At 48.3% G+C, this 25,568-nt stretch overlaps 1 protein-coding gene across 1 annotated transcript in view; it reads left to right on the top strand.

Moving 5' to 3' along the window:
• The window catches only part of Otud7a (OTU deubiquitinase 7A), a gene marked incomplete at its 3' end in the record, with an annotated part of 182,955 nt that overhangs the window by 137,375 nt on the left and 20,012 nt on the right, over positions 1-25,568 (top strand). The window contains 4 exon segments of the mRNA XM_013512651.1: positions 10,144-10,245; positions 14,068-14,195; positions 14,845-14,957; positions 25,127-25,254. Of these exon segments, the coding sequence (XP_013368105.1) occupies positions 10,144-10,245; positions 14,068-14,195; positions 14,845-14,957; positions 25,127-25,254 (471 nt within the window).

Here is a 25,568-nt window from a genome sequence, read left to right as displayed (position 1 = left end):
GAGGATAGAGCGAAGAAAGAATATGGACAAGAAGGAAATAACGTGGTATTGAGGCTCTTGCTCCACACACAACTGCATTATTGGATAGCGGCTTCTCTCCAGCAGGGAAGCAAGTCACAAGACATAGACGGATCCATGCTTCTGTCCCACATGGGGAGAAGCCAAGCCAAGGCCTCCTGGAAACCAGATGTTGGGAAATAAGCACCGCGTTCATCCTTTGAATTAGGTTTAAGTCCTACAGTTCTTGGCAAGAGTCAGGAGATACAGAGGCGAGGAAGAGTAAGGATGAAAGGGCATATGATAGCCCAATGGTGCTGAACTCAGATACTGAAACAACACACGTCTCAATATCTGAGAGTGTCATGTACCTGAAGGCAGGAATGTACCGTGTGAGAGAAGGAAGACATCACCGAACTGGTGTTGGCAGTGCCTGTCGGAGGAAGGCATGAGAACAAAGTGGTGGAGGTGCCTGAAGAGAACTTCAGCCTGATCTCGACTGTTCTTTATTTTTATTTTAAGCTAAAAGGAATGAGATGGAGCAAAGATGGCGGAGATGGCCTCTGTTAGGTTCTGGGCAATGGGTGTATTGCTCTTGACGTGTCACAGAATTTTCACAGAAAAACAGAATGAGAGGCACAAGGAAGAGAGCGAGCAGGCATCACAGGGGAGAATGAGGCGCTTGCTGCAAAGGTTTAGACTCAGATTAGCCCCGGTCTGTTCCTTATTGAGGAATTTATTTCTTCCGTCATGCGGGTTTAGAGAAGTTAAGACTGGCTTGCCACAATCTTAACCATCTCTGACTAAATGAGGTCAGCCTTGTTCCAGATTTGACTTTGCCGAGGATGAGTAGTGACTCCTATTAGTACGCAGTAGTTTACTTACTCTCTCTGAGCCTCAGTGTTCTTCTATGTAAAATTGGAATGGGAATGGTGGTTTATTACTGAGGGTCCTGCAAAGAGCAGGAAGACACAGGCACACAGCCAGCAGATTAACCTGTGACTTCATCATCCCACACACCCCAGCTGACAATAGGGAGGCTCCAAGCAGGGCTGGTGTTGGCTCAAGGACCGGTGCACCAGCCTCCTGTCCTGCTCCCGTGTGAGTCAGGACGGCTCCATCTGGGGATGCAGTGCGGGTGCCGCTCCCAGTAACACATCCTCACACCCGACAAGGTCCCTGCTGAGGGATGAGCATGCTGCCCTGGGTGCTGCTCCTACAGATTCCTTCCTGCAGCTCATGGGCCAGTGGTAGCACATGGCTGTGCGAACACCAGTCCCTGGCAAGGAGAAGGAAATTGCATGGATCCTTTTGGACCTACAAGTGTCCACTCCATGAAGCAAGGAAGGAGACATAGACTGCATGACCAGGATGGGAGGAGAAAGCCATGGCTTTGAACAAACTCTGAGGTCCGCCACATAAATGCAGACTGCTTGCCTCACTGGGCTATCATATGCCCTTTCCATCCTTCCTGTTCCTCGCCTCTTTATCTCCTGACTCTTGCCAGGAACTGTGGGACTTAAACCTAATTCAAAGGATGAATGCGGACAGCCCACGTCACTATCCAGTGTGTCGGTCTTGTAGATATTTTGAACACACTGTTGAATTTTATGCCTTTGTAAGCAAGGATCCTGTCACTGTCTTTTGCTTTGTGGCAGTAGCATTTTGATATCTCCAAGTCTGGATTTTTTTTTTTAAAAGACTTTTTTAAAAGTCGGGTAAAAGAGGTTGCTGTTCCACAGCCCAGAGAAAAATAAGTCACTAAGTGATGGGATGTTATTTCCCATTACGCCTCCAACAGGCTGTCCGGTGGCATGGTTAATTAGGACTCCTGGTTGCATTTTTCACTTACCTTCCATAAGATGATTTGCAGATGGTAAGAATAAACCAATTGTTAGCATAAATGTTAGTAGCTTATAATAGGAACTTGTCTGTTTAATTTTGGCGTGTTAATTTTAATACATGTTTTCATTTATAGTTAAGAGCATAGTTATTTTTATATCAATAAAACTACTTATCATTAAAATGGAATTGCTGAGTCCTAACCAAAATCACTGGAGAGCAGATGGGGATCCAGTTTAAACAAAGTGCTGGCAAGGTTTATTATATTAAACAGTGTTAATGTGGCCCTATATTATGACATAATTTGCTCACATTAAATATTCTCCTGAGGGCCTTAATTTTCCACTGCTGCTTGTTGCCTTTATCCTTTATATTTTATTATTTCTATTTTGAAATCAGTAATTTTTATTAAAAGTGAATTCTTAATGGTAACAGTTGGAATAAAATATAAAGTGACGTACCTCCAACTGCCCCAATCCTATTACTATTATTCTATTTTACTTAAAAATTTTTTAAATTAAAATATAATGGTACCTTGGCTCACAAACTTCTTTCCACAATTCTGTTTGTGAATTGAATTGCACAAGAACTGAATCAAATGCAATGGTTAGGTTCAATGTTGACCTTACAGGGGAACTTGATTTAGTTCTCATCCAATTTGGTTAACGACCAGAATCATGGGAAGAATTAAGTCTGTGAACCAAGGTACCACTGCATATTCTCACAACTCTTTGGAAATAACTATGATAAACAGTTCTCACTTTATTGAAATTCACCAAGAATTAAAAGTCCTTAAAAGTGACTGTTACATTTCATCCTTTAAATTGAAATATATATGTATATATATCAGTACTTTCACACATTAGAAACTTATGTGAGCATAACTCATAATCTTAATTCATACATAAACATACTACAAACATGCGTACACATATGTATACATAAATATACATAAATTGATTCATAAGCTGGGACTATTTTAATATTATGCAAAAAGCAACCTGCAGAATGATGTGTGGATCCCTCACACAGCCTGTGATGAGCTAGATAAGACACCTTCTTCTGAGAGCAGGCACAAGTGCAGTTATAGTGCTGTCCGGGGGACTGGAGAATCCTGCGGCAACATCCGGGAGACTGCTCTGGCCTCACGCCTATGTGATTCACCCCATCTTCCTCCTGCTCCCCAGGTCTCCTCTTTGTCCCAGCAGCTTCATTTCTGAAAGATATTTTTCTGGGTACAAACTGGATTGGAGATTATTTCTATTCAGCACTGTAATGTTTTTACTGCATTGTATGTAGACTTATTGTTACCCTTGTAATATTTTTCTCTGCATTTAAGAGTTTATCTCTCATAGTTTGACAGTTTTACTAAATGCCTTGCCATGGTTTACTTTGCATTTATTTGGGGATTTTATAGGTCTTCTGAAATATGTCTTCCACCAAATTTGGGAAATTCTTGAACAAGGTTTGCTCAGATATGGCTTCTGACCCATTTGCTCTATTTTCTTAAATATATTGATGGTTAACCCGAGTTACTTCAAAATCCCCATCAGGGGCATCTCAAAATCTGGATCACTTGTGTGTCCTTTTTGCTGTTGGGGGTTTATTTGTTTATAATATACACCAAGTAACTTATGATTGGCCTCCGGGCACTATGCATATAACATTGTGACCTTTAAATGACATTGTCTCACTGCAGAGGCCCATCCTTCCCTTTAGTGGCGATCACCTCACCATACTCAGGTGCTGCAGGGTTCAGCTCTATCTACTTCATGTTCGTGCCCAGTCTTCTAATATTTTCAGTTCCTCCTGGTGCATTTTGTGGGGCCTCCCTCTCCTGGTAGAACGGTGAATTCTGTATCTCACTAGCCATCCGGAAGTCTGTTTTGTGTCAAGAACTGTGAAATGTCTGGGATATTATTTTGCCTGCAATCCAGTAAACTAGCTAACCACAGCTGCATGAATACTGGCAGGAGACCTGAGGCTCCCGGGGCAGAGAAGCGGCCTGTTATATTTGAGCCACTTCAGCACTTCAGGACATCCATACTAGGCCATATTTATGAGTGCAAAGGTTTCTGGGGTTAGTTCTAAAAAATAAAGCATTCTCATTGTACCCCTCCTGCCGCATACATTCTGAGATTTAAGGTGTTCTCTTCTCACATGCTGGGATTGTGGCTCCCTCACTGCTCACAAAATTGAGGTATATAGTTATGTTGCCAATGACCTAATCTTTTAACAAAATTTTTTCCGGATTACAGCCATATTTTTCATTCTTGAAGGAAAGGAACAGGAGGGACAAATGCATTTTTATCAAGTGGAACCTAAATTCTGAAACTTTGGCGGCCGTGTTTGGCTGAACCGCCACCCAGAAGGTGAACCAAACAGGCCAGCCTGAGCTGCCAGAAGGGCCATGAAAGCTGCAACAGGATGAGCGTTCTGACTTGTGTCTCGATGTCCCCTCAAAGCCTCATGCGGGTTTAAATGGGGCTTTATCAGAGGTGGTTGAATCTAGAGCATGTGACGGTTTCATAGTGCAATGCTGGGATTAAGGTGCTGGGATCACATGTGGGTGATTGCTGGGTCAGTCCACTGACTGGGTTGCAGCCCTAGTCCTGGTAGACTGGATACAATATAAAGGATAGAAATAGCTTGTCTCTCCCTTCCCTGGCTTGCTTTTGCTGTCTTCCACCACTAAGAACTGTTTCTCCTCTGGGATGTCTGTTTGCCATGTGCCACCCTGCCGTGGAGCCAGCTGATTGTGGACTGAAACCTCTACAAACTGAGCTGAATAAACCTTCCCTTCTTTAACTTTGGGTGTCAGGTATTTTGTCTCAACAATGAGAGAAAAGTAACTAAAAGTACAAGAAATGCATAGTGTGGAATCTGAATTTCCAAAGCTAGGTCTATGTAACCCCCTAAGCTGTACATCGTGAGTACCACTTACTGAACAGCTGAAAGGAACCTCTTAGTGAAGCAGCCACACTCCACAAGCAAGCTACCTTACTAAGGTGCTATTATGGAATAAATTGAGCCCCCCCGCCAAAAAAAATTCTTATGTTGGAAGCCTGAAGCCCCAAGCCCCAGTGTAATTGTGTTAGGAGGTAGAAACTTTCAGAGTAAATTAGGTTTATATGGGGTCATTAGAGTGAGGTCCCATGATTAGAGCCCTAATAAGAAGAGACAGTAGAGTTCTCCCTCTCTCTCTCTCTCTCTCTCTCTCTCTCTCTCTCTCTCTCTCTCTTTCTCTCTCTCTTCTTCATATATATATATATAGAGAGAGAGAGGACCTGGTAAGAAGGTGGCCTCTGCAAGCCAGGAAGGAAGCCCTTGCCAGGAACCATATCTGCCAACACTTTGATCTGGGACTTCCAGCCGCCAGAAACTGTGGGAAATAAATGTCCATTGTTTAAGCCACCCAGTCCATTGCAATTATTACTGTAAGGCCCAAGCTGATTAAGATAAGTGCACATCAGGAGGAAATGAGGGAGGCACAGTCCATGTCTTAGTCCCTCCTGGGTGCCATAACAAAATGCCTTAGACCCGATAATTTCTAAGTAACAGAAATGTATTGCTTACAGTTCTAAAGCTGAGGAAGTCCAAGATCAAGGTTCCCACAGATTTGGTGTCTAGAGAGGGCCCATTCCTTGTAGAGGGAGGGTGCCTTCTACGTGGCTTCCTATGGCAAAAGAGATAAAACGGCGCTCCCAAGCCTCTTCTACAATGGCACTAATCTCCTGCGTGAGGACAGAGCCGTTAGGACCTAACCACCTCCCAGATGCCCACATCCCAATGCGCTGCAGTGGGGGTTATATTCCCACATAGGAATTTTAGATAATAGCAATCAGAAATATTTTTGAGACTATTTTTTAAAAGATCACCCCTGAGCCACACATGGTGGCTCATGCCTGCAATCCCAGCACTTGGGAGGCTGAGGCAGTAAGATCACTGTGAATCTGAGGCCAGCCTGGGCTGCAAAGTGAGTTCCAGACCAGCCTGAACTACATAGTGAGACCCTGTCTCAAAAAGACTAAATAAATAAATAATAAAATGTTACCCCCAAACTCAATCGTATCAGGTATTTTCCTGGTAGGGAACATGGAAACCCCACTGAAGATCTCTAGTCTCGGCACACTGTTGAGTGTTGGATAAAGGCACATCAGTGTCAAGCTCAAGACGGTCTGGGAAACCAGAACCACTTAGGTTGGTTTTGAGGGTCATAGTACTGTGGCCAGAGTTGACTAATCAGAGCAGAACTGCAGCTGGGTTACAGTGTTGGGTCAGCACCACCATCCCTGTGAGTCAGTCTGGTAAGAGCAGTATCCCCAGGAAAGCGTCCTCCTGCACCAAGAGACCACGGCTCAGCATGGGTGTGGCATAGAGTGGTAACGTCCACATCGGGATGTGGAATCCTCCGCTCTCTGCCCACCTGTGATGGGGTGAATGTCAACACGTGCGGCAGCGGGGAGTCTCGGCAGCAGTAGTGACAGTCTGGGAGGTACAGACTCCACAACCTGCTTGGTTCTAGTTGATTACATCTGAGGACAAGCGGCCACCATGCACAGTGACACAAGTGACTCAGACATTTGGATCAGCAGCTGCGATTTGCTGTCCCATTTTGTGGCCCCCAGAGGGATGTCTTTAATCAACCAAAAGACCAAAGCTTGCCAATTTTTCCGTAGTTTTCCAAATGTCAGGCCCAATTGCTAGGTCATTGAAAGCAACCCAAGTATCACTAAAAGTATCACAAGCTTCATCAAAGGAGTTGGCCAGAGCTCTGAGCACGGCCTGGAGTCCTGCCCAGGGAATGGACGGACAGCAGGTCCACTCTCAGAGCTGCAAAGCTGTGCTGGAGCTCAGTTGCCGCCTCAGGCCAGTGGGCTCTGCCCGGTTTCAGCTGAGTGAGGAATCAGTAAAACCCCTCGTTTAGGGGATTCTGTGAGCCCAGAGTCCCACGGAGTCAGTATTCTACTTGGAGCAGCAGTGTGGGGGATAAACTTTCCCCCAGAGAGGTTTGTTAACCTTTTTCATCTAGTCCCAAAATGCCACCGAGACCAAGCGAGCTGTATTTTTGGATATGCCCTTTCCATTTGACAAGTGACAAGCCCTGAGTTTCTCTCATGAATAATCATGACAATTATAAACAAAATATTTAGCAAATTGAATTCATCAGTATATTACAACAAATTTGGATTGAGTCTAGGGATGCAAATTGGATTAATACCCAAAAATAATCCATTGCCAGGCTCCTGCTTCCAAAGAGCAGTGACGTAGCTAGTGGCACACTTGTCTGTCTGCCACCTCAATGAGAAAAGGGACACAAATACTGAGATCTCCTTTAGAATAGCAGCTAAAAGCTGCTGAGGCACTAAGAATTAGTGAAGCTAGGAAATTTAAGACTGGAAAACTGGAACAAGTAAGCCTGCAGTGATAGCTGCTTTTACCCTAGGAGTATTTGTAAATCTGAGTGGAAGAACAAATTTTGGCAAGATTTGGGGGGACTTTATATATGTATCTGCTTTACTGATAAGGCTGGTTCGGGGTCTTTTTGTAACTTTGCTGAACACAGTGAGGAGCTTTCCCAGAAAGCCTTGGGAAGTTGAGCAATTTGGAACCACCGTAGGGAGGGTCTGCCGAGTACAAGCTCTTACATGAAGATAGAAATACCGTCTTTCTCTGTAGCTCTTACATGAAGATAGAAATACCGTCTTTCTCTGTTGACTGCTCATCAAAAGAAAGAAAATATCTCTCCCCAGGGCAAAGATTGGGCACATGGACTTGCAGCCCGTTATACAGTCTTGGGATTTACTAAGCTTGGGGTTCCTCGGCTGTGACACAAACCAACTAAGTGCACAGTGTCCTCCTGTCTGCTTATACACCATTACACACCACCCCGTGAGATTTGGGGGGCAAGAGAACTAACATAAATACTATCTATGTTCATGCTGCTTACTGTGCTGTAATAAAGTTCTTTGTCTCTGACCCAGAAATCTCATGATTTCTTCCGGTGTCCATGAAACCATGGCAGGTTAACTGTTTACAGTATACAAGGTGATGTTTTGATGTATGTGCTCTTATAAAGTGATCGCAGTGATCAAGCTAACCCGCACATCCTTCAACTCAGGCAGTTACTATTTTTTGGTGTGTGGGAGCATTTCAGATCCACTCTCTTAGCCAATTTTGTCTCAAGTACACAATATGGTATTATCAACTGTGGTCACCATGCTGTGTGTTAAATCTCTAGAACTTACTCATCCTGAATAACCAAAACTGTTGGTCTTCTAATGAGTTCATTCACATTTAATGTAAGTACTGATATATTTGTATTTAAGCCTGTTATCTAGAGTTGAATCTAAACCTATTATCTTGCTATTTAGTATGCTCTCTCTCTCTCTCTCTCTCTCTCTCTCTTCTTTTGAATTGTTTAAGGGTGTTTATCATTTTGGTTTCTGTTCTATTCGCTTGTTAATTTTAGGTGGTTTCCCAAAAGTTTACAAAATGCATCTTTGAGTTACTAGAATTTGCCTTATGTAGATCCTTTTACCACTTCCTGGCCAATGTAAGGACTTTAGAATTTATGTCCTGTGCTGTGTGTTCTCATAGTTTGGGTTATTGCTGTCATTTGTTTTAATCCTACATATAATTTAATCCCCCCAAGGACATTGCTTGTCCCACTTTGGACAGTCAATATACACTTGTGTTCTCCTTATTTCTTTTGTATACCTTGCTTCCACCCAAGATCATTTTCCTCCTGCCTTTAATGTTTTCACTGTGGATCTAGTGATAAGAAATTTTCTTTAAATTTACCTAAGGTACAGAAGTCTAGGATGGTAATACTTTACTTTTTACCAAAAGAAACTTTGATGAGTAAAATTTTGATAGGAACTGTACGTAAGTCATGGATAAATTTGGAAAGAATTCACATTTTTACTAGGTTGAGCCTTCCTATCCCTGACCGTGGTATGTCTCTCCATTTGTCTAGATAGTTTACTCCTTTCATCAGTATTTAGCATACATGCACAAATGCTGAACATGTTATGTTACATCTATACCTAATACTTAATTTTTGATTAATTATAAATAGTGTTATATTTTATCCAGATTTCTATGTATTCATTACTAGTAATGTAGACTACAGTGGATTTGTATATACTGATCTCATATCCTGGGACCTTGGCAAGATAACTTATTACTTGTAGATGTTTGTATCATTTTCTGCATAAACTTTCATGTCATCTGCAAATGAGAATAGTGTTACTCCTTGTCTTCCGATCTACAACTACAGGTTTATTGTTTTCTTAGCATATTTCATTGGCTAGGGCTTCTGTTACTAAGTTGAGTAGCAGTGGTGAGAGTGGACATTCTTGCCTTTTTCTGTGCTTGGAAGTAAAGCAGTCAGTCTTGGCCTCTACGTATAACATTAGCTCTGGGAATTTGGGAGATGTTTTTAGCAAGTTGGGGAAGTTCCCTTCTGTTCCTAGTTTTGTACAAGTTTTTAACCATGAGTAAAGATGGAATTTTTTAGAAGTTTTTTTAGGAGTTTTTAATCATGAATAAAAATAGAATCAAATTCTTTCTTCCATTCATGTTCTAATGATGTAACATTTTTCTTCAGTAGTTTGTTAATATGGTTAATATGTTACTGTTGTTAATATGGTGAAGGTTAATTGATTGAATATCAAATATGGAGCCAGCCTTACATCCCTGTAACAAACCCCACTTGATTGTGGTATATAATCTTCTATATATATTCCTGAGTATAATTTGTCTGTATTTGGCAGCTTGTCCATGAGAAGTATTAGGCTGTACTTTTCGGCACCTTTTTCATCTGGTTTTGGTGTCAAGGTAATACTTAGTTATTTTCTGGAGGAGACTATATAGGATTGGGTGTCACTCCTTGTATATCCTTTTCAGTGGCTGTTATATTCGTATACAGTATCAAAGTCTATTTAACCATCTTTAGTGCAGCTTGGAAATCTTGCTGCCTTTTTTGTTCCTTTATCCCCCACCATTCATAATGTGATTGCCTAAATATTTGCCGTGCATATATTGAAACATACAGATAGACATACAGTTTTTTCTTTTACAATCAAATGTAGTGGGAAACTCGAAACAAGACAGGAAGCGTGTTACATTTGCCCATATTCTTGCTCTTCGTTTTACTTGAGAAAGGTAGCTACAGCACTAAGCCGTCTCACTGAGGTCTCTAGAAAAATCTTCCACTAATATTTGTGATTACTTAGCACACATGATCCCTGCCATCCTGACTTTTCCGGGCTTGTGTTCTAAAGAGAACTTCTGTTCCAGGTCGCCTGAACTGGTGGTCCACCGTGTGCACAAGCTGTAAACGGCTTCTTCCTCTGGCCACGACAGGGGATGGGAACTGCCTGCTGCACGCAGCCTCACTGGGTAAGCTCTACAGCACAGAGGGAGGGTGGCAGGGCTTCAGGCCTGCCCGATGCATAGTTCAAGCAAGGACATAGGTTCAGTAGAGCCACCATGTCATTATCATCTGGAAGTGGCTCCATGGGATGGAGCCAACTTTCCTGGTTAAACACCTGGCTGGGTTGGTAACGAGACACAGCACAAGAGAGAAAAGACCCATCCTGACATAAGGAGGAGCTGTGGGAATGGAAACTAGGGATTGTGTCCTGAAGTAGAGGAGACAGCATCTCTACTGAGACTTGAAAAACTTGAGAGAGTAGAAAAGAGGATGATCCAGCAGGGAGACCCCACAGATGGGGCACAGTGCAGGAATCGGCAGGCTGTTTAGAGGCAGAGTTGAGCTAGCTGAGGCCCCAGCAGGCAGTCCGAGGAGCGGTGCGTGAGGTTGGGCAGTTGTGGGGCTACCATATTGACAGCAACCTGTAGTGAACTTACACTGGTAAGAAGATAGCCGTGGGTTCCGCTTGGGTAAGTTCCGCAGGGGAATCTGTGCAGTTGGAGTACACGGCAGGTGCATCAGCAACCTACCCCGGTGGAGAGAGCCCTGGCCCTAACGCCAAGGTGCACAGGTGTGGAGGCAATATTTAATAATGCTGGGATAACAGAGGGTCATGGTTGACTTTCTGGAAGCTCAGTCTTCCCCTGAATCTAGGCTCCTTCTTATATGTAAAAGGCCAAATCCATTCCGACAGGCAAGTTTGGACTTGCACCTGGGCCCTGACATTAGGCTAGTTCTCCTCTTCAGTCCATAAGTACGAGACCCTGTCCAGGGCGCAGGACCCTTAGATGACAACGTGGTCCTTGTTGACCAAATGCGCCATCCCAGGTGAGGGTGGTACCCAGACCTCACCAGACCTGCAGTGGGGCTGTTCCTCGGGAGGCAGACTGAGATGAGACTGCAGAGGGCTTTGAGGGGGAGCACTGGGGGTCTGGGGAGAGCCCAGAGGGGCCTGGAGAAGGGAGAGGGGAGCAAATGGGGGCTTCCTGGGCTGCGGCGGAGTGATGGGAAAGACAAAGGCATCTGCTTGACTGCTTCCTTCCCACAACAACTAGTACATCCTGTTTGGGGGCATTAGAAGTATTCTACTTCCATCATGGGAAGAAAATAAAAATCCCTAACCCCACTACCTAACACCGGCCATTTCTAACCTTTTAGTGTAGTGTCTCCCAGTCTTTGGTCCGTGCTTCTGTAATCTGACTGTGTTTGCAGTTTAGAATTCAACATTTTCCACTTAAAATTTTTAGATAGACTTTAATTTTTGTGGTCATATAATAATCGTGTATGTTTGTGGTGTACAATCACCTTTGAGTTTTTTGAGAATTTTCCATGGTCCTCTCCAAAACCACAATTCTAGTAGTTAGGTCATATTTCCTTACAATACTTAAGCTTAGCTCCTCTACTGTTATTGGGTATGTTTCACCTTGTTTTAAATAAAACATGGGGAAAGAATATAAAAAGAAGTCTTTCCTCTGGGTCAACAGCAGCGTGTCACACAGTCTCCGGCATGGAGACAGATTCGTCCTTCAGACGTTGCAGTGCATGGAGTAACGGCCCCCATCAGCCCCTCGGGTGCTACAGTGCAGTCCCTGGGCAGCACTGTCCCACATGCACACTGGGACTCCCAGCCTTCCTGGGAAGAGAAGGCCTCCGTGGGCTTTGCCCCATCTGCTAGAGAGGTTGAGCCAGGGCTGCAGGGTCTCCTCTGAGAATCCCTCTCCACACAGAAGTGAGCTCCGATGTCATAGATCATTGGTCCTTTTATCCCAGTACAGACTGAGCATCTCTAACCTGAAAATCCAAAATCCGAAATGCTCCAATATCCAGAACCTTTTGAGCATCAGTATGACTCCACACATGGCAAATTCCACACAGTTACAGCTTGTTTTAGGCACAGAATATTGTACAAGTTACCTGCAGGCTGTAAGCTGTATGAAACACGCATGAGTCTCAGGTTTAGATTTGGTTCCCGTCCCCAAGATGTCTCGTTATGAATATGCTAATGTTTCAAAATCCAAAATCTGGCACACTTTGGGCCCCAGTCACTTCGGGTAGGGGGTACTCAGTTTGCACTTTGTTTTCGTGTTGTTCTTGCACCCTAAACTCCAAGGACCAGGGCTGCCCCTGGCAGCCGTGTGCTAGTCACCAGCAATGCTGTTCAGCACGGGCTGCCTGGACCTGACAATGACCCGGGATTACTGGGCACAGAGGGAAATGATAGTGATCGGGGAGTCAGGCCTACAGGCAGACGTGCAGGACAAGAAGGCCCGTGTGTGAGAGCAACCTGCACTAACGGCCTTGGGGCCAGAGGTTTCCCAGAGAGCCCAAGCCGGCAGCGGAAACCGGTCTGAGGATGCCTAAGGACCCTGACGGCCATTTCCCTCCCTTTGTCCTGCAGAGATAGATAGAAGCCTTGCCTGCTAGGAAGCCCAGGGCAGTGTCTGGTTACTACGCGTCATGGGTAACAGCCAGCCTCACCTTCGCAAACAGCAGTCAGCGCCGGTCACGCTCTCCTGAGGCTCCCAGTTCACTTGAAAGTCTGCCTGTGTCCTCTGCCCTCTCCCCTCTCCCCTCCAGCCTGGCTCTAAGCACCTTGTCCTCCTGCCTCTCCCAAGTGCATCAAACAGACCGCCCCTTGGCAGGCCAATGTGTAGCCTTTCCCTCTGGTTGAAATAGCAGCTGATCTCCTTCCCACCCCTTCTAGCCCCTGCCCTGACACCTCCACGTCCATTTACATCATAACAGTGCACCCACCGCTCTGTCCTCTTCACCTGCTGCTTCTCTCCTTGGACACTGGCACTGTACCTTTCATACCAAATCCTCACTTCCCACTTTCCTACTGTGTGTATTGTATCAGGTTTAAGAACTGCATGTGTCCTGGACCCTGTCATGCATATTCTTAGCACTTTCAGTAAGGGGATGGATGGATGGATGGATGGATGGATGGATGGATGGATGGATGGATGGATGGATAGATGGGTGGACGGATAGATGGATGGGTGGACGGATGGATGGATTGGTGTGTGGATGGGTGGGTGGATGGACGGGTGTATGGATGGGTGGATGGATGGATGGGTAGACTCCACCATTCTTTCCCCTGGAGCCAAGGCTGCACCTCTCCAGCCTTCTCCCATCACTAGGGTTTCTGGACCACACCTGAGTGGCCCCAGGATGTACTCAGAGATGGTGGTGTATCTTCATAGCCCCTCAACACCCAGCACCAGGGGAAACATTCTCCCTGGGAAGCAGGCGCCCCCTGCTTTGCCAGGTGCATGCAATTGTGCCCCCTGAAGCTTCTTGGAAGTTGAGATGCCTAGGACTGTGGACCTCAGGTCTGACAGACTCTGGGGGAGTCAGGATATTAATGGCCATCCTGGCAGGGGGCCCTAGATGATGACATACCACCAGCTTACCCCTAAAGGTAGTTTTCCACCCAAACACCAAGATCTGGACAGTGAATAGTAGGTCTGTCCAAGCAAACCTGTTAGGTTGAGAGCCGGAAGTCACAGATCCCAGCAAGAGGCAGCATTCACTTTCACCTGCTATGACTTGGTTAAGGAAGGTATGTGCTGCTTCATTCTCTTACCTAAGCTGAAGGGAAGCACTGGGGAAAAGACAAAGAGGGGGCAGTCTGTGAGCCTGCGATGAGAACTGAACAGCCAAGCACTTTTGTGTAGAGCAGTACCTTTGTGTAGACACACACTTTAGGCCAACCTGGTAGGTCATAGCTTGCCCCCTTCTCCTGCTGTTTACCTCTCTGCTCTGCTGTCCCTCGCTGCCCACTGCAGGAATGTGGGGTTTTCACGATCGAGACCTGGTTTTGCGGAAAGCTCTCTACACCATGATGAGGACGGGTGCTGAGCGAGAAGCCCTGAAGCGGAGGTGGAGGTGGCAGCAGACGCAGCAGAACAAGGAGGTTGGTACCCGCCTGCTTGCCAGGTCAGCCTCTGGCCCTGCTAGAGCGCAGTGTGGCCCACAGCTCTAAGTGCATCTTGCGAGGTCAGCCACAGACGGCCTCGGGGCCTGGCCTACGCTGACCTACACCCCACGGCACAGGAGCCTCGTCACAACAGCACGGCCCTGGTGGGTGGTGGCCACATGCCCATTCACACGTCCCGCACGGGCATAATTAGGAAAGCCACAGCGGGCACAGCCCTGGGCCCCAGCCCCAGATGTGAGCTCAATTCAGAGAATCCCAGGTATCCCTAACCTGGTTAACGTTAGCACTTTGCTCTCCTAGGAGAATCTGCCTGCTTCCTGGTTCAAGCTCGCCCCAAGCTCTTTAAAGGGTGCCCTGTCAACCCCCAGCCAGGCACACGCACACAGCCCCCCATGAAACTCTCGGGGGGTGGACCCCCATCAGCTCTGAAATGAGAACCTGAGGCTTCTGAAAATACATTGTCCAAGCAAAGCAGGGTCCGTTCAGGGCCACTGAGAGATGTGGCCGGCCAGGGGCTCGTGGGCCTTGGGCCAGCCCACCTGGTCCAGTGTGGCTGTACCTGGGAGGGGCGAGGGGGAGGCAGGGTGCCCTGCTGACCTCCTGACCTGGCTTCCCTTTGCGCCAGTCAGGGCTGGTGTACACGGAGGAGGAGTGGGAGCGAGAGTGGACGGAGCTGCTGAAGCTGGCCTCCAGCGAGCCGCGCACGCACTTCAGCAAGAACGGGGGCACCGGTGGTGGGTAAGTGCCGCCCCTGAGCACCCCAAAGCTCATGCTCCTCGCCACCCTGGGCCTCAGACAGCATGAGGGAGGAGGTGCAGGCGCACCATGGTGCTCGTACGCTGTGACAGGCGAGATTGCAGCTGTCAGTTATTAGATGCTAAACAAGGGTGCGTAGGAGGTTGTAGGGACACTTGGGTCATGCCAGCCTCCATGCACACTTCCCAGGCAGAGGCGGGCGCTCACGTGCACACCGTCCTCCTCAGCTCAGGCCTCCTCATGCAGAGAGGGCAGCGGTAGGCAGGGGACTCCGGTCGTAGCCGCCCACGGGAAGTGGCCTCAGAGGTGGGTGGTCATTCCCACATGTGACCATTGCATGACAGGCTCTGCAGACTCTTGACATTTGGATTTTCTGCCTAACTAAACATCGAATCAATCTGTGGCTTCACAGAATCATGCTGAAAGCAAAAGCTTGCTAAATTCGTCCAGCTGTTCCCAGGTAGACTTTATATGCCTGGTTTAAAAAAAAAAAAAGGCTTCCCTCTCGGTGTACATTTAGGAAAGGCTTCTTCCTGCAGACCTAGGTCAATGTTCCAGCGTGGAAATGAAGAGCTGGCCAAATGGGATGGCCACAGAGCCCTTGGCCATGGCCTTTCAAGAGTGTGTGCTTCGGTGTCTGTTGTGTGGGACCTGAGGGCAAAGGTTTTGCCCCAGAACAGGTCTCAGCCAAAGAGTGACCCTGGACACTGTGGGCCTATGGGGAGGAGACTGCAGCTCCTGGCCGGCCTCCAGCTCACAGACCCCAAAGCAGCCATCTGGGTGCTCACTGACCCCCACAGGGGCCTGGTGCTTCTGGGCCCAGTCCTCTCCCAAGACCAGGAGCTGGAGGTCAGCTTGCCACGTGGCCCACAGCAGGGTCAGCAGCTGCAACTGAGCCAAGAGGAGCCCCTTCAACACAGACACCCACATACGCAAGCCCACAGTTCCTCCCGGGCTGCTTTGTCGGTTTGTTTTGATGACCTGCGAGTCAGCATCGACAGTCCACCCTGTGTAAGTAAGGCGCTGTGCCGCTGAGCTATATCCCCAGCCCTCCACACTGTTTAAGAACAAGCATCTTTGAATGTTTGGAGACAGGTGGTTGGTTCTGAAAACTCAGCTCTTTTCCGTGTCTCCTGAGTCCTGCCTCATGGGTCTCTGGTCCTCAGCATCCCTCTCACTGTTGCCTCTCTGCACCTGCAGGGCAGGCATCTGATCGATGCTGGAGGAGTTGATCTGGTCTGGGCATCTCTTACAGGGTGGAGGGAAGGGTGAGAAGACAGCAGCAGCAATGATGAGGAGGAGGAGGAGGAAAATAGTGTCCATTTTCCATTGCTATAACAAAATACCTGGGGCTGGGTACTTATAAAGAGAAGAAGTTTGTTTAGCTCATAGCTTTGGAGGCTGCAAGTTCCAACAGTGTGACACTGGCTCTGGCAAGGGCTACAATGCCTGTGTCCCATCACAGCCAGTGATGCCATGCAGAAGTGCTCGCAGGAAGGAGCCAGCTTATGCACATAGAGGAGGCCAGGGTTCAGGGAGGAGCCAGATGCATTCATTTCATTACAGCACACCAGAGAGAACCACCCGGGGGTCCCACAAAAGCCACCTCTTCCCTGCAGAGAGCAGCGCCCCAAGGATGAGGCAGGGCCCTCCTGCTAGGCCCAACCTCTTAAAGGTTCTGCCACCTCCCAGCATCACCACATGAGGATCAAGTTCCCAACACAGGAACCCTTGGGGGCCCACTCGATCCTCATACAAACCACAGTGACTCATGGTCAGCACGGGCCACGGCCTCTTAGCGCCCCATGCAGCGGGGCTTTGACCGCAGTGCTGGGCTCATTAGTCCCGTCCAGCTTCTCAGAGCACCAAGCCTCACTTCCCACTCACTGGGACCTGAGGGGGTCAGGTGGGAATGGGAGTGGAGGAGTATGGGGTGCGTCCCTACCTCCCCGAGAGCAGCACAGCAGCAGGGAGGGCCTGCTGTTCTCTTTGGTTCTCGCTCTTTCTCCCACCCTTCACCCCTGAGAAACACTGGGTTTTGTCTCACAGATTGGAAAGCTGAGCTCACAGAGAGGTGTCACCCAGGCTGCACGGAGTTCAGTCCTGAAACCTGGCCTCACAAGGCTTTCGTTGCCTTGTAATTTGGTACCTGATTCAGGCCACAGCATCCTCAGGGGGCAGCCCAGGCGAATGACTCCTTTTGATGCTATTCCAAACCCCAGCTCAGTGCTGGGCACAGAGAGCCATGACCAGCAGGCGGAGAGCTGAGTGCACACACACACACACACACACACACACACACACACAGAAATGCTCCTGCCCAGACCTGTGATGGGGGCAAACGCCGGTCCCAGTGGGATGAACATTCACCCATCGTCCTGCACAGCTTTTGCCTGGGAGCCAGAGTAGAAAGTCCGGCTTCCTATGAGGACCGGGATTCCCGAGTGACCAGGAGAGGGTCATTATAGCTTGATGGGAATTAGAAATGTCGTATGCTGAGCACATGTGATGGGTCAAGCATATGAAATTGTCATTATCATCACCAAGTGCAGATAAGGAAGCTGAGATTGAAAGGACTAGATTATGTATTAGAGTTCCCCAGAGAAACAGAAAAACATACATATATACCTACTGTAGGTGTGTATACATGTACATACATGTGTGTATCCGCTATTATAGACATGTGTATATACACAGATACGTACACACATTACATGCATACGTGTGTATCCACATGAGCGTGGAAGCTGAGAAGTCCCAAGCCCTGCTGTCTGCAGCAGAGTCCAAGGGCCTGAGTACTGGACAGCTGATGGTGCAGGTTCCAGCCCAAGTCCAGAGGCCTGAGGACCAGGAGTGCCTTGAAGGGATCTTCATCCCAGCCTCAACGGCCAGGCAAAGGGCAAATCCAGCCCTGCCCTGCCTTTTGGTTCTGCTCTGACCACCCACCCTGGGAGGATCATCTGCTTCCCCCATGCACCAGTGCAAATGCCAGTCTTCCAGAAGCACCTTCACAGGCGCAGCGGAAAGCATGCTTCACAGAAGTTGACACAGAAAGTTCCGCCTCACACGTTCGCTCTCAGCGTTCTACAGCCCATAAGACAGAGCCAGAATCCAAACCTAGCGCTGACTTGGGACATAAATTCACACTCTTGGAAAATGCAAAACAAGTATAAAGAGCAAGAATCCACCATTTATCTTGAAGTTTGTGGTGAAAATCATCATTTTTGCTCTTTGAGCTTTTAAAAGAACAGCTTGTGTCTCTGACGAGATGGCATTCATGGCCACTGAGAGGCCGGTGACACGAAGGAAAGGCAGGAGAGGAAGGGGCCTTTTCAAGGATGCAGGCAGCCCCAGGCCACCTTCCACCCCGACACTCTGCTTCTGGTGCCTCTCTGTGTTAGGATTCTGTAATTTCACTGGCAGTGTGTTTGCTACATTACTGGCCTTTTCCAGAAGTATGTATAGACTCCTAAATGTTTCCATGACATAGACTCAAAGACATAAATGTAAGTCTTCTAAGGAAAAGTGAGTGTCATTCTGCACCTAGAAGACCCCTGTCCCACTGGGCAGCTCTCCCGTGTGCTGGGTTGGCTGCTTATTGGAGAGGAGGCATTCCTGTGCATGTTCCTTAAGGGGCTGGGAGTTCTGTCTGCAAACTGAGCAGAAGGAGTCCTCACTTGACAGATGTGGCATCCAAATCAAAATTTTGAAGCCTTAAGAATAAGACCAGGGGCTGGGGACTTAGCTCAGCGGCAAAGCGTCTGCCTGGCAAGCGCAAGGTCATGAGTTCGGTTCCCGGTACCGGAGAAAAACCAAAAAAAAAAAGAATAAGACCAAAGCCAGCACTTTCCTGATTGCGCTCACGTAGATGCCTCCTGTGGCTTCCTATCTAAGGAAGCCACTTTTGATCACTGTGCTTATGAATAACTGGTAGCTGCTTATTTGACCCTCAGTTTATTAGCTCTCCTATTGGGGTTCCTACACTTGCATCCATGTGTACCTATGTGTGCACACACAGACACCCCCAGTACAATGTGAGCAGATAATCAATAAGTAATTGTCACATAAATGACCTCAGATTATTGATCCTGAGCAACATGATGAATCCTTAACCTCAGCCACACGGGTCACTGCTGGAAGCTCCAAACCTACTGTGTGCCTCCAGAGTGCAGGGAGGACCTGTAATCCTTTGGTCCTCACTTCCAGGTTGTAGCTCTTAGCCGGGGCCCTGCTAGCCTATACTGTGCCTTTATAGCAGCTTTTGAAAGTCTGTCTCTCTGGGCAGATGCAATCCTTGGCCAGACACAGAGGCCCCTGGCCAGCACCTGTCTGGGTTGGGCCCAGGGAGAGTCACACAGCTTAAATGTTGCCGGCAAGGTCCATGCATGAGCAGGACTATGTAACTGTGAAAAGAGGTGCGGGGCATCCCCACGTCCTGCACTGGAGGGGTCTTGGGGACACACCAGAGAGAGGAAAACAGGGTCAGGATAGTGAGGATACGACCTTCTCTGTCACAGGGCTGGGAGGTGTATAGTATATACCTGTAGGTACTCATTTATCCACGTACAGATGCATTTAAAATTTAAATGTACCCCTCAAACCAATAAACACATTGCTTTTCTGTGGTGACTACAATTTACTGTCCACCCTGGTTCATTTGTGGAATGGAAAATAGGCACTATCTACCTAGGGTGTGTGAAGCAGGACTTTGTCAAGCAAAACAAGAGGTGTGGTCATCCCACCTAGAGAAGAGAAAGTGGGGTTCTGCCCGAGCTCCCCCTCAGTGAGGCTCAGTGATTGCTGTGTGATGAGATCGGCCACCACCCCCGCCCCAGGAGGCTTTCTTGCCGGTGACATGGGCTCTTGCTGGGGGTGGTCTCTAAGAACTGTGGCCACACCTTAAGCCAGGACCCCTGCAAATCTGCACCCTGCCACTGCTCTCCAGGACCTGGGGTATCTCCCAGGCCTTGCCTCACTGCGTTTGCTTCTTGGTCCTGCCAAGAGAAGTGCCCAGCTCCTCCTGCCTCTGCCCAGTGCCCTAACGGGGACCATCTTCCTCCAGGCATTTTTATTGTGTGGGTGTCGTGTGCTCCTCTTCTCAGGAATTCTCCGTCCTGGGGCACACATGGAGAAAGAGGAGTTGGGTGCCCGGAGAATGCAGGATGCACAGCACAGACCAGGTTAGGAAGTTTTCAGGCTGTGCACATTTTTGAGGATGAAGTCATTATCTTGCGTATTAGTTTGCTTTACAGTAAACACCAATGATTAAGCATTTCAGAATTTTCTGTGTCTTTTCTCAGAAGCCAGATCCTATTCAGTCTCAGGGTTAATTACTGATAAGTAAGCTCACAGAAAGAAAATTGATGCTGCAGAGCTACAAGTGGGAGTAAATTTTCAGGACTAGTTTTGCTGCAGCAGATTCCTACCAGTGGGCTCTAGCAGCAGTAACACATCTGTAGGTCACAGTGCCAAGTCGGGTCCCAGACATGGTCCTCATTGGCCTGCTGATGGGCCTGAGGAGGAGCTGGTGTTCTCTGGATGCACTCAACACCACGGCCCTCGGACGCACTGGGACAAGGTCATGCACAGAACAAGGGGTGAGTGCAGCACCAGGAATCACCTTAAACCCTGCAGCAGAGGTGCATACAAGTAGGGAAAGGCATTATGACACTCAGGCCACCCCAGGCTGGTGGTGAGACCCTCTCTGCCATTTCCTGGGTCACTGAGCAGGTTCTCTGTTGTTCAGATGGCTTCCATGTTCAACAGCTTCTGGCCCTGGTGTAGAATGGATTGATTGATACATGGAGACAAGGGGTGATGGATGGATGGGTGGGTGGATAGATGGATGGATGGATGGATGGACAGATGGATGGACGGACAATTGGGTGAGTGGATAGATGGATGGGTGAGCAGTTGGATGGGTGGGTGGATGGATATATGGACAGGTGGAGGGATAGATGAACAGGTGAGTGGATAGATGGATGGACAGATAGATAGACAGATGGACGGGTGGGTGGATGAATGGATAGATGGATGGGTGGTTGGACAAATGTATGGACAGGCAGATGGATGGCTGGGTGGGTGGACAGATGTATGGGCAGATGGATGGTTGGATGGGTGGGTGGATGGATGGATGGATGGATGGATGGATGGATGGATGGATGATATAGTCTAAAGGTAAGAGTTACCTGAGCGCCTCTGCAATGCTTTCACAAGATCAGCACATAGTAAGTGCTCAATAAATGTTTGCTGTGTTTTCAGCTTGAAACATAATGACCATGCTTTAAATTTTGTGTAAGAAGAGTGTCATGCAAACCCACTGCTGCCTAATAATTAACCCTTGCACTTCTGCATAGTTATTCAAACACTCATGTGCTCTGTCATGGAGTGCAGTCCTTTTGCCATGGCCTTCCTCCTTTTCAGCATTAATATCTGACTCACACATCTCATCTCTCCCCCTGCTGACCTCTCCCTTCATGGAATTAGAGAGGGACCGGTGCTCCCCATTTCTCTCTGCATTTTTCTCCAGATGTGCGGGCTGTAGCACTTCGTTCTCTCTTCTTCGTGCTTCTGGTTGCCGTACTCAGCCGTGCATTTGCCTGGCACTTAGCAAGCACTGACTGTGTGATGGGGATGAATGAGCAGCTTCGGGAGGCCGCGAACACTTGCTGTCTCGGCTCGTGCTGTGGCGGAGAGCATGACCACCCCTGAGAACACACCCCACAGCTTCGGGCCTAGGCGTGGCATCTGTGCTAAAGTCATTATATAAAATGGCAAAATAGTTGCATGGAACCTATTATATAGTCCAGGACCCTTTAAATCATCTCTAATGCACTTATAATACCAAGTACCACGTAAATGCTGTGTAAACAGTTTATACTTTGTGAGCATACAACAGTTTAAAATATTTCTGCTCTGCAGCTGGTGGAATCTGCTAATGCAGAACCTGCAGACACAGAGGGATGATTATATATTTAAATCAATACATGTTTAAAACATTTCTATGTCCCTCCCCTCCCTCAGAGCTTTTGCCTTCAAGCCATTAAGTAGGGCTGGGCATAGCAACACACGGTTGTAATCCCAGCACTCAGGAGGCTGAGACAGGAGGATCTCTAGGAGCTCAAGGGCAGCTTGGGCTACATAGTGAAACTCCATCTAAAAAATAAAGCCATTAGGTAGAGCAGTGCAGGGTGGGCATCCATAGCAGATGGGGGAAGGAGAAACATATAGGACCAAAGTTAGGTGACAGCCTAAACGGAGTGAAAAGATGGCAGAGACTGGAGATGGCTTATATCCAGGGAGACTGATCCGATAAGCGAAAAAGTGATGGTTAATAAAAATGAAGTTTTTTGCTGTTGGAGAAGAAAGTCGTAAGTAGAATGAACTTTGCACATTTAGACCGGAATGAGAGGGATTGGTGCTCTCGGGGTTTCGTGCGGATTCTGAGAGGGATTAGGATTGGTGCTAGAGGGAGAGACAAAGACAGAGCGAGAAATGTGTGTGTGCCTGTGTGAATATGAACGTGGGCCTTTTCCTGCCCGGAAGCAAAAAAGTGCTCTACGAAATGAAAGGAGGAAATCACGAGGACGCAGTCCTAGCTGAAATAAGCCACTCTGACCAAATTAAAGAGTATTTGAACATCAGAAGGTCACAAGCTGACTGCAGTCCACGGAATAAAGTAAAAAACAAATTCACAGTGATGCCAGGAAATGCTTAGAGATCGGGGGAGGATGGAGCACGGAATCTGCATGTGTTTGGGCTCCTCCCCACAAAATGCTTGTTAACTGCAGAGGGGAAATGAGCACTTTGCAGGGGTGAGGCCTGGCACGTGACCCTAAAGCATAACCAAGCACCGTGATCTGTGATGGAACAGCATGCAGTCCAACACAGGATAGCCAAGCTGGTGGACGGCTCGAGCAGGACTCGGCAGAACCCAGTCCGATCTAATCACAAGGAGATAGAAAAGCCCAGATAAAGGACATCCTATAAAAGGCCTGGGATATAACCTTCAAGGTCTTGAAAGTCTGATCATGAGACATATTTCAGGCTGAAGGAGACTAAAGAGATACCTCAGCTAAGACGATTTTGTCATCCTGAGCTGAAACCGTCATTCTAAAAGGCACACCACAGTGTGTGGGTCTGTGATCAGACGTACCATAGTAACTCCTGATGTTGATGACTGTATGTTCTGGTGGGTAGAAGAATGTCCTGTTCACAGGTAATAGCCTAAACCCTCCTAAACTATCTGTGCAAATCTTCGGTGAGTTTTTCTGTGCTACAAAATTCTTTGAACTATTAAAGTAATTTGAATAACAAACAGTCAGACTAGGCAAGAAAAATATAACTGTAAGGAACAGCGTGAGGCCAAGACCACCAGGCTTGTGTAAAGGCAACATGGTGTGGAATTTGTTGTGCCTGGATGCTGGCAGACAGACAGCAAAAAGGCCGTCTGTGTGGAAGAAAGAGAAGCCGGCCTTTTTATAGGGATTGAAAGACAACTGGGGACATTAGACAGGAAAATGTTAATAAATGTCAGTGATCTAAGTCCTCTGGCAGTCTTGCACCTCACTGGGCAAAGTCCTTGAGGGTCCAGTGTAAATTATCAGGTTTCTGCAGATGTCCAGGGACCTGCAAGACTCCGTGTCCTGTCTCTTACAACATCCTGTGTTTACCAAGGACGGCCTCAGTGCTGAGCTGGGTCCCTGCTGAGAATAGCGCCTCTGCTGGCAAGCAGGTTGGGGGCTGGGGGAGTCAGTCTGATTCGAGCCTTACAGTAACACCCAAGCTCCCCAGGTGATCGTGATGTATTTCCTAGGATTTATAGCCTTTGTTCTCTCAGAAACCGAGCAACCAGCTGGCTGAGAGCACTGCACCTGGTGCTGTCTCCCCCAGGCCACACCAGGTACTGCAGCCACCCCAAGGAATCTGCAGGACTGGTTCTGGGGCCCTCGTGGATATCAAAATCCAAGGATCTTCATGTGCTTGCTATAAAATGATGTATATCTCCTCCCATTCACTTTAAGTCATCTCTAAAATACTTGCAATGCCTAAACCTACTTACATCTGCACATCACGTCATTCACACGACTCAGGCTAGTGCTTGGAACACAGCAAAATCAAGCTTCCCTTTCTTGGAATTTACTAGAATTTCTTTTAAAAATGTTTTCAACCCTTCGATGAAGAACCTGTGGACGCCGAGGGCTGACAGTCTTCTTAAAGAAGTCTGCATTTGCAGACTCAGGCCCCACCCGCTGCAGCCCCCAAGGACCTTCCCCAGTTAACTCTGGGCATTCCCAGGAGTGCTGAGGAACAAACCCCAGAGCCGCCTGGGGTCTAGGCTGGCACTGCCACCCCAGCTGGCCCCGTGGGTGGAGCTGAGGCCCACCACAGAGTGAGCTGTGTTGTGCCCTCCTGATGCTCTTCTTTTTGGGGGTGGTCCTGTTGTTGAGTCACATCCAGGTCACAGTCTCATGCCCAGATGTCCTAGAGTTTGAGGGACAGCAGTTCTTGGAGCCTGCTTTTCCGTGAGCATCAGACAGGTGCCGGGGCCTGGGTCAGGAGGAACCTGAGAAGCCGCTTCCTCCGTCACTCTCAGGAAGGTAGTCCAGGCCACCTACCGACTGACCTCTCCCACCCGGTATTTCCTGGAAGGCTTCTCAGCTCTTAGTAGTAATGGAGCCCACCTGCTGGGGTTCGGATTGCCCAGGCACCCACGAGGCCCTGGGGTGCAAGGCTTCAGCCTAAGCTGCGTGTACGGAAACGAACAGAAGAGGAGGCACCAGCCCCCCGCTGCATCTTGTTAAAAGTCCCGGAGAGCCGTTCCCTCACGGCCGCCTCAGGCTCTGGTGAGATAGCTCTGTCTGCAGCGCTGCCCTGGCTCCCTCTGACCAGCGGGCAGCAGCCCTCACGGAAGGGCTTTCTCTGGCTCCGCTCCTAAGGCGGCCTAACCCGGGCTGCCCGTGTAGAGGGGGGCACAGCATTTGCTATCGGCGGAGGGTGCAGGAGGTGACCTCGGTGGCCTGGCTGCCAGGACCGTGGAGACGGGCTCCAGCGCAGGAGGCGCTCGGTCCCTGCACGGAGCCGTCCTCGCCCTCCCCGCTTCTCCCACCGCAGTCTCGCCCAGTGACCGCTGACTCTCTTCCGTTCCCTAGCGTAGACAACTCCGAGGACCCTGTGTACGAGAGCCTGGAAGAGTTCCACGTTTTCGTCTTGGCCCATATCCTACGCAGACCGATCGTCGTGGTGGCAGACACGATGCTGAGGGACTCGGGAGGAGAAGGTGAGAGACCAGGGGCACATTTAATCCGGGCCCGGGAGCTGTGACTTCCATGTAGAGGACAGACAGCATCGCGTGGAGGCTGAGCTGATTCTTAGAAGGGTCACTTGTAGCCCTCTGCGCAGACAGAGCTCACGTTATTCCGAGTGTCTTCTGTCCTCCCCAGTGGTGGCAGGGGTTGCTCTTGGCCCTCCTTCCTCCACGCCATAGCAGCCAGCCATGAAAAATCTGGCCAGAGAGGCTCTCAGCCCCCAAAGAGTCTCCAGACTACAGAGACAGCAGCAGCTGTCCCAGAGCCTCACAGCCCTCCAGTCCCC

The sequence above is a fragment of the Chinchilla lanigera genome, unplaced genomic scaffold, assembly GCF_000276665.1.
Source record: "Chinchilla lanigera isolate Chin_1 unplaced genomic scaffold, ChiLan1.0 scaffold00015, whole genome shotgun sequence".
Taxonomy (NCBI): Eukaryota; Metazoa; Chordata; class Mammalia; order Rodentia; family Chinchillidae; genus Chinchilla; species Chinchilla lanigera.
The sequence above is the reverse complement of the archived record's forward strand: the minus strand, read 5'-3'. Positions and strand labels throughout refer to the sequence as shown.